The sequence below is a fragment of the Chlorocebus sabaeus genome, chromosome 27, assembly GCF_047675955.1.
Source record: "Chlorocebus sabaeus isolate Y175 chromosome 27, mChlSab1.0.hap1, whole genome shotgun sequence".
Classification (NCBI taxonomy): domain Eukaryota; kingdom Metazoa; phylum Chordata; class Mammalia; order Primates; family Cercopithecidae; genus Chlorocebus; species Chlorocebus sabaeus.
This window is the reverse complement of record NC_132930.1, coordinates 7,697,309-7,713,654: the sequence shown is the minus strand read 5'-3', so window position 1 is coordinate 7,713,654 and position 16,346 is coordinate 7,697,309. Positions and strand designations below refer to the sequence as shown.

At 37.7% G+C, this 16,346-nt stretch overlaps 1 protein-coding gene across 1 annotated transcript in view; it reads left to right on the top strand.

Moving 5' to 3' along the window:
* Positions 1-16,346, top strand: part of GRXCR1 (glutaredoxin and cysteine rich domain containing 1) — a 141,308-nt gene that overhangs the window by 75,240 nt on the left and 49,722 nt on the right. Inside the window, exon 2 of the mRNA XM_008017513.3 lies at positions 2,057-2,299. Coding sequence (XP_008015704.1) covers positions 2,057-2,299 — 243 coding nt within the window. The remainder of the gene's footprint in view (positions 1-2,056; positions 2,300-16,346) is intronic.

Here is a 16,346-nt window from a genome sequence, read left to right as displayed (position 1 = left end):
TCTCCTTTTTTAAAATTTAAAAATTTTTATTTTTATTTTAAGTTCTAGGGTACATGTGCAGGATGTGTGGGTTTGTTATGTAGGTAAACATGTGCCATGGTGATTTGCTGCACCTATCCACCCATCACCCAGGTATTAAGCCCAGCATGCATTAGCTGTTTTTCCTAATGCTCTCACTCTCCCCACCGCACCCTCTGACAGGCCCCAGTGTGTGTTGTTCCCCTCCCTGTATCCACATCCTCTCATTGTTCAGTTCCCACTTATAAGTGAGAAGATGTGGTGTTTGGTTTTCTGTTCTTGTGTTAGTTTGCTGAGGATAATGTCTTTCAGCTCCATTCATGTCCCTGCAAAGAACATGATCTCATTCATTTTCATGGCTGCATAGTATTCCATCGTGCATACGTACCACATTTTCTTTAACCAGCCTATCATTCATGGGCATTTGGGTAGATTTCATGTCTTTGCTATTGTCAATAGTGCTGCTATGCTCTCTTTATCTTAGTAGGAAATTGGCAGCATATACCAAATCCAGTCTGCAGAAATAATGGTCCACGTGGTCTTTAAAAGCATTTATAGTTAGGTGTCACGATTTATAAATCAGAAAATTTCCTATAAAAATCCAGAATTTAAGTTTCTACATAAAATAATTATGTGTGACCACACTGAAGTCACATGCCTGCAAGACAACAATTGCCTAAGCTGTGTAACATTTCTCTATTTAGATCCTATTCTTAATCTTTCCCTAGTATTTCTTTTACTCTTGACCTGCTTCAGCATTTATGATACCAGCTTAATCCCACCAGGGCTCTAGGTTTTCAACTTAACCTCTACACTCTATTGAGGAAAGAAATGACTCTTGCATCTTTATTAAATTTTATCATCCAAAAAATCCTCTCTCCATGAGGTGGAGAATTTTGTATTGGCATCTTTATGACATTGGACCTTTGGAGTCCAATTTGCATCTTGGCAGAGTGGTCTGACTTCTCTGCATACAAAGTGGTGGAACTAGTGTCCTACTGGCTTGCTTTAGTATTTAGCTGTCCAGAATTGTTTCCAAAGGTTTGACTCCACACGAGTTTTGCAAATCGTGTGGTTGTGCTCTAAAAAATTATAGCTTTGTGAAGACTCATGTATCCCGTGGTCTCATGGTATAGTTATGTTTTGTTCAGTTTCCTTCAACTAAGACTGTGATAAGGAAGAAGAGAAGCTTTCTTATTGATTTCAGGACCTACCTGGTATGGCACTTCAGCACACATTAGCAGTGCTAGGCAGGGTTTCCTGGGAAAGCAGTCACCGATGTCTGAAATGTAGAAAAAGATTCTCACACAGGACAGTCTTCATCTTGTTTTTGAGTGCTGCTTACCTCCACTCCTGTGTCTGATTCTTTGTTTCCTTTTTGTACCTGGCTTTGACCCACCATTCACTTTGGTGTTGGTTTCTGTGGACTCCCATTCTGGAACATTTACTTTTTTTATGTCTTGTGGCAGAGCTTTCTCACTACATGTGGGAGCCCTGTCACTCAACAGAGCCCTTGAACATATGTTATGCTACTTAAACCTTAGAAAAATCCCATGATATAGGTCTTGTTATTCCCAGGAAATTGTTGCTCCAAAGATGATACAATTTGATAAATTGATAAGTGGAAGAATTTTAACTAGCTAAATGCTAATGTTGACTATTCTGTGGCATAAACTTTACGTTTATGAAACAGATATAGTGATTGAGTAATGTCTACGAAACATAAGAAAAATATTTCAGTCATTTACTGTTTTACCACATGGCATCCCATGTGAGACGTGATCAATTTTAACATTAGCCATTACTTGATATGCTACTGAGAAAAGGAAAAAATTAAATTATGTCATATAAATTATATTGATTATTATCTGTATCCCAATTACAGATGTTGTAACTTAAAAGGATAAGTCTTTGAATTGATAAATGAGTTCACTCAACTTTTATTGCATGCCTTTAATGCAATTGTTAATTGTCTTAAAATCATAAGACACAAGAAAGTAAAAGTAAACATTCTTACAACTCAATGTTTTCCCTTCAGCAACCATCAACTGACCTAGAATTTGACCGTGTAGTGATTTATACCACCTGCCTTCGTGTGGTTCGGACAACCTTTGAAAGATGTGAACTGGTTAGAAAGATTTTCCAAAACCATCGTGTAAAATTTGAAGAGAAAAACATAGCCCTGAATGGTGAATATGGAAAAGAGTTAGATGAACGATGCCGACGAGTTTCCGAAGCACCTTCCCTCCCTGTTGTGTTCATTGATGGCCATTACCTTGGGGTAAGTACGCTGCCCAGGAAAGTCTTTTTCATAGAACCCAACCAGGGCTGATAGAAATCTATAACGATCTATAAATTTGCAGCATAACTACTGGAACACTTGCTGACTTTTTTGGAGCTCAAACCAAAGGGATTGGAGCACTTATTTCTGTCCCAGACAATGAGCTGCCACAGTGCTCCTCCCTGAAGAAGTACAGTGAGATAAAATCAGCAAGAAACTGCATTTTTGAATATAAATAAATGTTTAAAAATATTCAGTTGACTTCAGTTTTGCATTGTGAAGCTTAGCATGCGAGATAAAGACTGCATTTTTAGTATAGGCAAGAAAAATGGATATATATATATGATATATATTTATAAATTCTCATATATGGCATTATCAATCAGTTTCCTACCTAATGAACCTCAGATGATAGTCCTGAAATGAAATCAATAAGAAATGGGGCCTGGAGCCAGGATTTGATTCACTTGTTTAAAATTATTTTTGACTTGGGTAATGCAGCAGTTGGAGACATAAATTCAGGCTTACGGAAAGCAGAGAGAACTCCCAGAGCAGCAGCAGAACATGCCTGTTTCATTTCTCTTTGAATAATACTGCTAGTGTAGTGAACTCCCATTGATCTGTGAACATCCTGTGGAAGAAGCCTGCAGAGAGGGCTCCAGAGAGTACACTTTGGAAAGGGTGAGAGCAAAGAGCCAAGGGGCACTGGTAACCAGTTTAGGGGCTGACTACATGATCACTTATCACAGAACAGAGACCGTCAAACCACAGATGGATCCTTGGATCTTGGTTTCATTTAGCATCTGGTCTTAACCTTCATTTTTCAGAGAAGGTTATAAAAATCTAGAATAGGAGATGCTCACATTTTGTTTCAGGGAATCAATCTGTGTTTTAATATCCTGCCATTTTATAAAAAAGATAAATGCAGAGAAGCTGTGATCCAATAGCGATGACATTATGTGATTGTACTTTTAACCAGAGCTGGACACACACTACATTCTGTAGTAGAGGAATGCTAATTTGAAGTATTGATCCTTTTTTTGATGTATTTCAACACATACCCTTAGGTTGCAGAAAATTACAGCAGCAGTAATAATCATGTTAAAAATAATACATAATAATATAATAATAACACTCTAGTGCACTCACAGCTTTGCATCTATCATTTCATATAATCCTCAGGGTAGTCTTAGAAATCAACTTTCATATGGCATACTGGTTAACAGCAAGCACTGGGGTCAGACAGACCTGTTTTAAATCCCTGCCCTGACACTTACCTATGACTCTGTGCTTTGACTTTCTCATTTGTAAAATGAGAATGAGAATACAACTTACCTCATAGGCTGATTTGTGAGAGTATTGAGCTAATACATATTAAGCACTTGGTTCCTGTACCTGGAACAAAGTATGTTTTTAAGAAATATGAACAGTTATCCCTGTTTTGCAAAAGAAAACATTAATTTCTTTGCTCCAAGTGACAGAGCTGGCTAAGTGGCAAGGCCAGCACTCAAAGTTATGTCTGTCTGACTCCCCAAACCCTTGCTCTTTGGCACATTACCTCAAGGAACGGGATCTTTGCCTGTTTGTTGGTATAGTTTTGGGACCTCAAACAGGGCTTAATGCAAAGTAAGTGTTCAAGTGAACATATGTTGAATGGATGGATGAATTATGCTATATTTCCTCATCATGTTCTTTCCTTCTCTCTCTAAGACATTCTTTAATAAAGAAGGGATCTGATAAACTCAACCACACTAGGGAGAAAACATAACTTGTAAGGGCTATGAATATTTGCCTTTTTTAACTTGGGAAAATGTCTGACAATGTAAGACATTTCCGATTGTGAAATTTCAACTTCTGTGCAACTGCACGGTTAAAATTAGTGGGCAATTGCCTTCAATGCACAGGTATAAAGTTGGCTGTTCTTATTCAGAAGCCAAACTGCTTATCTTCTCACTACTTCTGAGATAATCTGAGAGGCTGTAATGCCCGTCCTGCTATTTGCCCTTTAGTTTGAGGAATCTCACAGGAAGGATGAAACAGACAAATAAGATAGGGGGCATGCTTCTTTCCCAGTTGCTTTTTTCTGTGATCACTTTATTTACACACATGGTAGCCTAGGGGAAGAAGTATCACACAGGTGCTACCTTGCTGTTTCTGTAATTTAAGCTAAAGCTCCAAACCTAGAGTCCAGAAACAGATTTCCCCCTCTTTTTTCGCTTATGAAAGGAAAATTACTTCTAAATCTTTAATTCAAAATGGCAAACACTCCAAAACAACACATTCCCCTCCTATTAAAATAGCCTGCTTATTTAAATTGCAATGCACTTATATGGAATACATTACTTGAATTATAGGGCCCTTTTCCTGCACTATGCATGCATCTGAAATGGAAGGATGCCCTCTGCTGGGTTTTGACACCTGGTGAAATGTAATTTTAAGGGAGGAAAAGAAGCTGATGTTGGTAATTTCCTTAACATCTGTGGTGTTTTAAACAGACACATGAAACCATTTGATTTAGTTTAAATTTAGATGGGTGAGAAAAATCAAGATTTGTGAATCATCTGCACAATACAATTTCTTTATAGGAAGGAGAGAGAAAAATAGAAAAACAGACAGAAACAGCCAGAGAATGAGGTAGACAGAGACAGAAAGTGAGGCATCTGGAGGCAGACTGGGGGACATGGGACGGAGAACAAGAGAACATTTTGTAGCTCCCTTTGCATTACTGTCAGTGTTACCCAACCCAGGGTGGGTGGTGCCAGAGGAATTTAGTTATCTTCATTGAAGTGAAAATAACAGAGTTTAATGGACAACAAGAATTACAAGGACACTAAGCTCTTTTTTTCCTGATGACTCTCTGCCCCAACCAAACTGAAAAATGAAGATGGAAGCAATAAAACAGTCAAGGAAAAAAAGTACTTTAGAGGATAAATCTACACTGCCCTTGGATACTCCATGGTAGGGGGCAGGGGAGCAAATTCAGTTTGGAACTTGCTTAAGGCAACTGTTTCATTATTTTGCATTAGAAAATTTTTTTACACAAAAAAGATTGTGTTCAAATAGTTACAACATAAATTACCTTAGAAATGCCAGTAGCGTATAAATTAGAAATAGTGGCCCATATGGACCAATCATAAGCCTCCATGGTAGAAATCCACAAAACCCACATTGGAATGGAGCAATAAAACATAGAATGAACCTAAGTGGGGTCTCTGGTGACAGAGAGAGGAATAGAAGGGCCATTGATAAAGACAGATTTCTTAAACTACCTGATATTGAGGTGGGACTGATTGATAATTCTATATATGTTTAAAGTACTGTATTATTCTATTTAAGAATAAAGACCACTAGTATTGAGCATAGCTAGGTTACAAAGTAGAAACACAAACTCTAGGTACATTTCTAAGGAATACTCACAAAATTTCTCAGCAGACATTGGTGCCCAACGAAGCGTCTGCCATAATCAAGAAGCAGTTGGCTCCAGAAATTCACTGCGTTTGTTGTGATTCACCTGTTGCTCTGCATCCTCGCCAGTATTTAATGTTGTCAGTCTTCTGGATATTAGCCATTCTAGTAGATGTGTAGAGATATCTCACTGTTGCTTTAATTTGCCTTTCCCTAATGACATATGATGTGGAACATCTTTTTAATATGCTTATTGGTCATTTGCATATCTTATTTTGTTAGATGGCTATTAACATCTTTGGCTCATTTTAAAGTCAAGTTGTTTGTTTTCTTGTTGTTGAGTTTTAAGAGTTCTCTGTATAGTTTAGATAACAGCTCCTTATTAGATATGTCTTTTGCATGTGTTTTCTTAAGTCTGTGGCTTGTCTTTCCATTCTCTTGACAATGTCTCTTAAGAGCAAAAAATCTTTAGTATCAATGAAGTTCACTTTATCGCCTTATGCATAATTTCTTTCATGCATCCTACTTTTGATGTTGTATCTAAAAAATCATCACCAAACCCTAGATCATCTAGATTTGCTCCTAAGTTATCTTCTAGGAGTGTTATAGTTAACATGTGACATTTAAGCCTTTAATCTATATTGAGTTCATTTTTGTGAAGGAAAAATATTTGTGTCTCGATTAATTTTATTTTGCATATGGATGGTCAGTTGTTCTAGGCCCATTTGTTGAAAAGACTATCTTTTCTTTATTGAAATGCCTTTGCTGCTTTGTCAAAGATGAGTTGACTGTGTTTATATGGATCTATTTCTGGGTTCTCTATACTGTTCTATTGGCCATTTATCTATTCTTTTACTAATGTAATTCAATTTTTTAGAAATATTTCTTTTATATCTCAATATGCTCAATATTTCTTCTTTTTGAGCATATAAGATACAGGTAAAATAGCTGTTTTAACCTACTTATTCAACAATTGTATCTGTGTCAGTTCTAGTTGATTTCAATTGATTGATATTTCTCTTCATTTTTAGTCATATTTTTCTACTTTTATGCCTACTTGGTAATTTTTGTTTAGATGTTACATATGGTGAATTTTACCTTGTTAGGTAAAACTATTCATTATTGGGATAATTTTTTATACCTATACATATTCTTCAACTTTTTGCTGAGATACAGTTAAGTTTCTTAGAAAGAGTTTGATCCTTTGGGTTTTGTTTCTTAAGGTTTTCTAGTCAGGGCCAGAGTAGTGTTTGGTCTAAAGCTAACTATTTTCCATTACTGATCAAGATCTTGTGAGCACTTTACTCAGTGCCCCACGAATTATGAGGTTTTCCAGTCTTACTGGTGGGAACAGGTACTCTTTTAGGTCCTTTACCTAGATAATGTCTCCTTTAATTCTTTCAGATAGTTATTTTGCTTGCCTTGAGTGGTTTTCTCAGATGAAGATACTGATCAGCACTCTGCTGAGCAGCCAGGCTGGGCCCTGTACTCCTATCCAGAGTTCTCGGTGAAGTTCTTTACTCTCTGAAACCCTATCCTGTCAACTCCAGCCATCTTGGTCTTCTGACTCTCAAGTCTCTTTCCTCCACTCAGGGAGTCCCCCAGCCATCCTGTACACAGCTTGGAAAAGCTGTCATGGCAGTCAGCTTGGGTAGCCATAGAACTCACCATCTATTTCCTACATCTCCGAGATCATCATTCATTGTTGTCTGATGTCCAATATCATAAAACTAAAGGTTAAAATTATTATTATTTATCAAAATAAAACAATTGGTCTACTTTCAGGCAAAATAAAGTAAAGTAAAATTTTTAGGCTGCATAAGTATAGCAGTTATAAATTACATTCATTTCTGAGTAATAATGGTTCTTTTACACACACACACTAAACAACAATGAAACTTAAATCTTTAAAATCTAGGAGGTTTGTATTTTATTCTCATATGCACTGTATTTTATTCTCATATGCACTCCAGAAAAGTGCACTGGAGGAGAGTATAAAGTTTTATGATACAATCTAGGACCACTTTCTAATTTTTAGTTATGCCATTCTTAGCACAGGACTTCCATCCTCAAGTTCTCCTAATAATATAAGGTAATTACTGAAACTCATACCTGTATTCCAGACAGAAACGGAATAAAAAAGAAAAGAAAAAAAGTACATCCTTCTTAAAAGAAGAAAGTTCCTTTTAAAAGGGTTTTTTTTTATTTTTTCTGAAATCTCACCCAACTTGCCCTTGCATTTTATTGTTAACCTTTAGTAGCAAAGAAGGACAGGAATATAGTATTCTAGATGTTACATTGATAGGCTGAAAAAATAAGGTCTTTCTTAGTACTGCAGAGAAAAGAGAGATCATAGATATTGGGTAGGCAGTTAGTGTCTGCCAAGGTGATCAAAGCTCGTTTTGAGTGGTTGACTCAAAACGACCTTCAAGCTGTATGTGTTTCTCATTAGAACAATTCCTTCAAGCTGTATGTGTTTCTCATTAGTTATTTCCATGTAGTCAATGATTCCCTAGTATCTACTCTGTTAATAAGGGCTGCAGAGGTGGTGGGGAACCTTTGGTAAATTTGTTGTTTCTGTATGGGAGTGTTATTATAATTATATAAAATAATAACTAGTGTCATAAACCATTAACAGAAAGTTAAGCGCTTTGTTATGTTTTGAAACTGTTCTGTTTTAAACCATGTGAAATTATTTAATGTATGCATGTGAGAAGTGATTTTTAAATTTTGGGATCATAGGAGTCTTTGAATATCTGCTGAAAGATATTGATATTTCTGTTTTAGTCTGTTTTTACACTGCTATAAAGAACTACCTGAGACTGGGTAATTTTATGAAGAAAAGAGGTTTAATTGACTCACAGTTCTGCAGGCTTAACAGGAAGCACAGTTGGAAGACCTCTGTAAGGTAACCTGGCTGTTTCTGAAAGCGTAGTCATATGCATTCACAAAGAGAACTTACAATTATGGCAGAAGGTGAAGGGAAAGCAAACATGTCTTTACCCTGGTGGAGCAGGGGAGAGAGAGAGATTGAGAGAGCAAAGTGGGGAAATGCCACACACTTTCAAACAACCAGATCTCATGAGAACCTGCCATCATGAGAACCGCAAGGGGGAAGTCTGCCTCTGTGATTCAATCACCTCTCATCAGGCCCCTCCCTGGCACACAGGGATTACAATTTGAGATGAAATTTGGGTGGAGACACAGAGCCAACCACATCATTACACCCCTGGACTCTCCCAAATCTCATGTCCTTCTCACATTTTAAAACACAATCATGCCTTCCCAACAGTCCCCCACAGTCTTAACTCATTCCAGCATTAACCCAAAAGTCCAAGTTCAAAATCTCGTCTGAGACAAGGCAACTCCTTTCAATCTATGAGCCTGTAAAATAAAAAACAAGTTAGTTACTTCCAAGATACAAGGATTGGATAAATGCTCCCATTCCAAAAGGGAGAAATTGGCCAAAACCAAGGGACTACAGGTCCCATGCAAGTCCAAAACCCAGCAGGGCAGTTGTTAAATCTTAAAACTCCAAAATAATCTCCTTTGACTCCATGTCTCACATCCAGGGTATGCTAATGCAAAGGGGTGGGCTCCCAATGCCTTGGGCAGTTCTGCCTCTGTGGCTCTGCAGAGTACAGGCCCAGCAGCTGCTTTCATGGGCTGGTGTTGAGTGTCTGCAGCTTTTCCAGGCACATGGTGCAAGCTGTCAGTGGATCTATCATTCTGGGGTCTGGAGAACAATGGCACTCTTCTCATAGCTCCACTGGGCAGTGCTGCAGTGGAGTTATGTGGGGGCTCCAACTGCACATTTCCCCTCAGCACTGCTATAGTAAAGGTTCTCCATGAGGACTCTACCCCTCCAGCAGACTTCTGCCTGGACATCCAGGCATTTCATTATATCCTCTGAAATCTAAGTGGAGGTTCCCAAACCTGAATTTTTCCTTCTGACACCTGCAGGCCCAACACCTTGTGGAAGCTGCCAAGGCTTGGGGCTTGCACCCTCTGAAGCCATGGCCCAAGCTATACTTTGTCCCCTTTTAGCCACAGCTGGAACTGGAGTTGCTGGGCTGTAGAGCAACATGTCCCAAGACTGTACAGAGCAGTGGGGGCCCTGGGCATGGCCCATGAAATTACTTTTCCCTCCTAGGCCTCTGGGTCTGTGATGGGAAGGACTGCTCTCAAAGTCTCTGAAATGCCCTGGAGACATTTTCCTCATTGTCTTGACTATTAACATTCAGGTACTTTTATGTATGCAAATTTATTCAGCCAGCAGCTTGAATTTCTCTCCAGAAGTCCGTTTTTCTTTTCTACCACATGGTCAGGTTGCAAATTTTCCAAACTGTTATGCTGTTCTTCCCTTTTAAACATAAGTTCCAATTTCAGACAATCTTTTTGTGAATGCATATGAGTGTATGCTTTCAGAAACAGCTGGGTCACACCTTGAATGCTTTGTTGTTTAGATATTTCTTCTACCTAGATACCCTAAATCAACAATTTCAAGTTAAAAGTTATGCAAATCTCTAGGGCAGGGGAAAGATGCCACCAGTCTCTTTGCTAAAGCATAGCAAGAGTGACTTTTACTCCAGTTCCCAATAAATTCCTTTTGTTCATTTGAGTCCACTTCAGCCTGGACATCATTGTCCATATCACTATCAACATTTTGGTCAAGTCCATTCAACAAGTTTCTAGGAAGTTCCAAACTTTCCCATATCTTTCTGTTTTCTTCTGAGTCCTCCAAACTGCTCCAACCTCTGCCCATTACCCAGTTCCAAAGTGCTTTCCACATTTTCAGATATCTTTATAGCAATGCCCCACTCCCAGTATGAATTTCCTGTATTAGTTCATTTTCAAACTGCTATAAAGAACTACCTGAGACTGGGTAATTTGTGAAAAAAGAGGTTTAATTGATTCACAGTTCCACAGGCTTAACAGGAAGCATGGTTGGAAGACCTTAGGGAACTAATAATTGTGGCAGAAGGTGAAGGGAAACCAAGCACATCTTTACCATGGCAGAGCAGGAGAGAGAGAGTGAGCAGAGGGAAAAGTTCCACCCACTTTCAAAAAACCAGATCTCATGAGAACTCACTCACTATCATGAGAACAACAAGGGGAAAATCCACTCCCATGATTCAATCATCTCCCACCAGGTCCCTCCCCGACCCATGGGAATTACAATTTAAGATGAGATTTGGGTGGGGACACAAGGCCAACCATATCGTTATACTCTCGTACCTTTCCAAATCTCGTGTCTCAAAAAATATATAAAAATGCTCGCAGACAGCTAGAAAGCAGGATACACTTCACTAAGAACCATGTCTAAGGTACTTTTTTAAGATGGGAAGTTAGTTTTCTAAGAATAACTTTCAAAAAATAATATCTGATATTGAGACAGGGTTCTTGCTCTGTTGCTCAGGCTGGAGGGCACTTACACAATCTTGGCTTACTCCAGTCTCCGCCTCCAGCTCAAGTGATCTTCCCACCTCAGCCCCTGAAACAGCTGGGACCAGAAGGGTGAGCCACCATGTCTGGCTAATTTTTAAATTTTTTGTGGAGGTGGGGTTTCACCACTTGCCCAGGCTTGTCTTTGAGCATTTTATTTAGCAACGTGTGACCCATTTCATCACATGTACTATCATAGCTAATTTTAATTTTTCATGATTTAACTATGGAACTGATGAATTTTAGGTTTTTATTACTCTTCCTTTTTATTTGTTACCTTCATTTCTTTTCGTTCACTTGTTTGATCATTAGAAATTCCACCAGAGATTGGGTTGGAGGAGAGTCTCATGAACATTCAAATCTTTTTTGTTTGGATCTTATTTGGTAATAGGCAAGATAAGTGTTAAATCTTCAAGATTTGTTGGTTAAAGCCATGAAGTGTTTGTTCTGACCTTCAGATAGTACAGGGATGGAGAAATTTAAAATTTAGAACTAAAGCCAGACTTTTAGAATTTAAGCAGTGTCTTATGTGATTACGTCTCTGTCCCTTTTTCCTGGATAACTCAGGATAGTTTTTAATCGTAAGAACAACAATGACAATGATAGTAAAAACTAATTTGAATGTCATACTCTGCTAAGCATGTTACATGCATTATCTCTTACTTTTGAAAATAATACTGTGAATGGCACTGTTATCATCTTTCAAAATCAAAATTTTATACTTGAAGTAAACGTAAGCTTATGGAAGCTAAGACACTATTTAAATATCTTCAGATCACAATTGGTGTAGCCATGATTCAAATTTAGGTGTGTCTGGCTATTGCTTGAGTTTTTAAAAGTTGAGGACTCAAAGTTCTAATCAATTGACAATGGCTTTCAGTTCTACTCTTTAGCAGCATTTTTACATGCTGAACTACTTCACCACTTGAAATGATTCCATATTCAAAATTGTGAACTTAGTAATGTTCTGCTTTGGTCACAATTTTCTGTCCTTTAGTCTCTTCCATTTTTTCCCCTATTGAACTTTCTCATCATTGGCAGTTTTTAATAATTTTTACTCCTTTACAATTTATCTTAGCTTATAGTCACAATTTTGTTTTCACTTGTCTCCTTATCTTATCAGATTCAGAAATATAATAATAGCCAGTCGATAGTCACTTGTTGCAGAGGTTCTATAGACTGTCCAAGTTTGCTAGTTCCCAGTTCTGTGTAAACCCCTCCAGTTGTTTTTTCTTTCTTACTCCACATTGCCATGGGCGTGATTTTAGAAGATCCCAAACCATAACAAAGAGGTATACAACAAGGTTGTATTGTCAGTATTATCTAGGCCCATTACTTCATATTCCTGTTAATATCTTGTTAGTTTTCTCTTGTGATCCACATAAAAAATTGCTCTATATCTTTTCTAATTTCCCTAAACAGAAATTCCATTGCTATTTCCTGTTTCCTCACTTTCAAAGCTCTAATCTTGTAAAGTCTTTTCATTTTGGAGGTCCTTGCAGATGTTTTATTTTCTTGACATTAAAAAAATACCACAGAACCACCCTCCAGTATTAGTTTCTTATTCCAACACTCTGTTTTTTATTAATGGCCCCACAATTCCCCCACTTACTCAGTTTTCTTTGACTCCACCTACTTTCTCTTGCCTCATATCTTGTCAGTTGCCAAGATTTATTGTAATATATGTGGATCTCTATTTTGCACATTTTAAGAACTCATCTAAGTGGGTATGTCAAAGTAAAGTAAAGGCAGACATATTTGCATGCAAGGAAAAGCTCTTTTTCTTACTGGTTATATTTGATGGATAGGTTGTTTGATCCCCTTTCAGTGAAGATAATAGAATACTTACAGCATTGTATATTGTGAAGATGGAATGAGATGAAGCATAGAAACTCACAGTGGCTGGAACATGATGCACACTCAGTAAACATTTGCTAATATTAAATATTACTAAGGCTAGAGCATGTTGTAGGGGTGTGCACACCACAAAGCACAAACAAATTGGTGGCTATCCCCAAATCAACGTACCAAAGCGCATGCTACAGTTGTTATAGAACCAATAGATTCATATGCCCACTGCACAGAAACAGACCAATTACACTGAGACAGCAGGGTTTGCAGTGGAGAAAGAGTTTAATGATTGCAGGGTACCAAATGAGGAGATGGAAAAAGACTCTCAAATCCATCTCCTTGAGGAGTCTGGGCAGGGGTTTTTAAGTGGATCATGGAGGGTGAGGGGCTGGAAAATTGGGATTGATTGGTCAGGGTAGGAGGGATGAAATCATCAGAATGTGGAAACTGCATTCTTTGATGAGTCGTCTTCTTGTGGGTTCCATTGGACTTGCTAAAGTCAGTAGTTTCATTGGTATGAAGGATCTGAAAGAAAACCTCAAAGGGAAAACTGAACAAGATTTCATAATGTTTAAGTGGTTATCTATGGAGCAGTTAATGGGAACTATAATCTTGTAATGGGGGTCTATGTGATTCTGAGGAAATAGGTACCAAACAACTATGATGAGCAAGGTCAGAGAGCAAGCTGATCTAATGACTACTGCTGAATGTGCTGTGAGCTTGGTTTCATTTCATTTCTTCACCCACCTTCTTTCTTGATTAACTTTACAAAGTTTATAGGGCCAGTTTCAGTCCCTCTGGGCTGGATCATACCTCAATCCTGAAGCAAGAGCTAAGAGCACTCTTACTGCTTCCTGCTTGCAAGGGGCATAGTCAGGGTAACAGTCAGGTTTAGAGGACTGAAACTGCCTGGCGGTAACCATTAAGCACTCATGAATGCCTGGTTGGGTATCTTGGGGCTGCTGCACAAACACATTAGTGTTCCTGTCCATTGGCTTAGCATAGCATTTAATTGCACACTAGAGTATAAGATACATTACAAACCCTACTGTCAGAATTGTGAGCTCAACTTACAAAAGTCCTTGTAAAATAGACTGAAAACCTTGGGGGGTAACTATGAGATCTTATTGCCACAAGTCTGTTCTGTTTGTCTTATGATCTCTGTTTTAACATTAAATCTGGTCAGTTGTGTTTAGACTTCAAAAGGGTGGTATGACTACCTGCCCTGGATTCATCCTGTACCTCAGTGGGGCCCCTATGGCCAAGGGACTTAGAGCCAAAAGACATATAACCATTTAATTTTTCCAAGATAGATGGGAATGGAGGTGGACAGGCATTCATTACTCCATAAAAACCTTTTGAGCATTATAGGAGCCAAAAACCAAAAGCCAAAAAGTAAGGTTGCAAAACTGACTCATCTATAAGTCTATGATAGTCCCTGGCCCTAGAAGGATTGAATAGTTTTAATTTCTGGCTCTGTGTCTCATGAAAGCAATTTATTGTCACCTCCTGGGTTTAGAGACAAGGCTGTGGTTAACTTGAGTTTGTCATCAGATATTGGTGTCAATGTCCAAAATTTAGCAGGAATTAGTGCCCTTTTCAGTTATGAGTACCTAGGAGTCAAAACCCCGAGACTTAACAGCACAATGATTAGTTAATAACACCTAATAATGCATCCTCTATTATTTAATAGCACCTAATAAAGGATTCTTTCCAAGGTCTGGAGGGAGGCCTTTAACAGATGTCTCTTCCAGCTTATGTAATTATCAGGCTGGAGGCAATGATACCAGAGTCCATGGTCTCACTGGAAACTGAATCCCCCTCATATTTCCGTAGTCACAGTCCATCATCTTGTTCTTTCAGTAATCCTATAGCATTACCAGTAACATCTTATCCTTGGTCCATTGGTGAAATATTTACCTTTGACTTTTTGTATTTGTTTGGCTGTCTCCTTTTCCCTCAAGCCTTATTCTCACAGAAGAAATGCAGAAATACTATAACCACATCTTCTTTAACTCATATTTGGTATGAAATGTATAGCAGTAAGTACTTTGAAACCTGTTTATGCACAATTCAATTTTCATTCCAAAAACTTAGTCAGTTAAAGAGAAATAACTTTTGAAGCATGCAGGCATTAAGTATTCCTAAATTATAGACCCAAGGAACAGCTTCACCCACAGTCTTTCCTTAATGTATATTCTGTCTTTATCATTTCACAGATTTAAATTCATTGTCATATTAACCCATGACTTTACCTCTTTGAGTTTTGCCTGCTGTAATTCTGTGTGGCAGGACACTTGTAAAGTGGTCTAGCAGGTCCAGTGTCTAATGATTCTTATGTGTCAAAACCTGAGGCTTTAATTTAGCACTTTGGACCTGGGCACTATAAAAGTATCAAACAGTTCTGTTTATTGGTGACTTGGTCACAAGTTAAATGAAGACTTAGAACATGCCACCTGGTAAAGAGCTTGAAGAGCCAATTAACCTATATCTGTAGCCATTTATTTATTAATTTAGTTAGCTATGGTCTTCATTTGAGTAATGGTTCCATGGCATTTATCTGAGTTTAAAGAAATCTTTAAAGATTTTTCTGTATGTTTTATATATTTAAAAGATGTTATCTATATCTTTCTTAAAACCAACTTTATTTTTGAACTGTAATGTACACACAGAAAATGCATATATCACAAGAGTATAGGTCAGCAAATTATCACAACATGATCACACCCGTGTAACCAGCACCTAGGTTAATAAATAGAACTTTTACTGTGCACAAAATCTCCCATTCTTGGTACCCTCATCTTCCTTCCATAGATAACCAATCTCAAATATTCTTTTGCATGTATGTAGTTTTTCAATGGTTTATTTTACTTCATTATAAATTGACAGATAAAATTGTATGCATTTATCATGTACCACATGATGTTTTGAAGTATATATACACTGTGGAATGGCTAAATCTAGCTAATTAACATAGCATTATTATTAACATAGTTACCATTTTTGTGGTGAGACTATTTACTATCCACTAAGCATTTTTCAAGAATGCAATATATGGTTCTTAACTCTAGTCACCAAGAGACTGGATGCAATAGATCTCTTGAAGTTATTTCTTCTGTGTGAAATTTTGTAACCTTTGACCAACATCTCTACAATTATCCATCCCCAACTATACTAGTGCCTGGTGACCATGATTCTACTCTCTACTTCTGTAAGTTCAACTTTTTTAGATTCCACATATATCTGAGATCATGTGCAATTTGCCTTTCTGTGGCTGAATTATATCACTTGACATAATGTTCTTCAGATTCATCCATGTTGTAACAAATAACAAGATTTTCTTCTT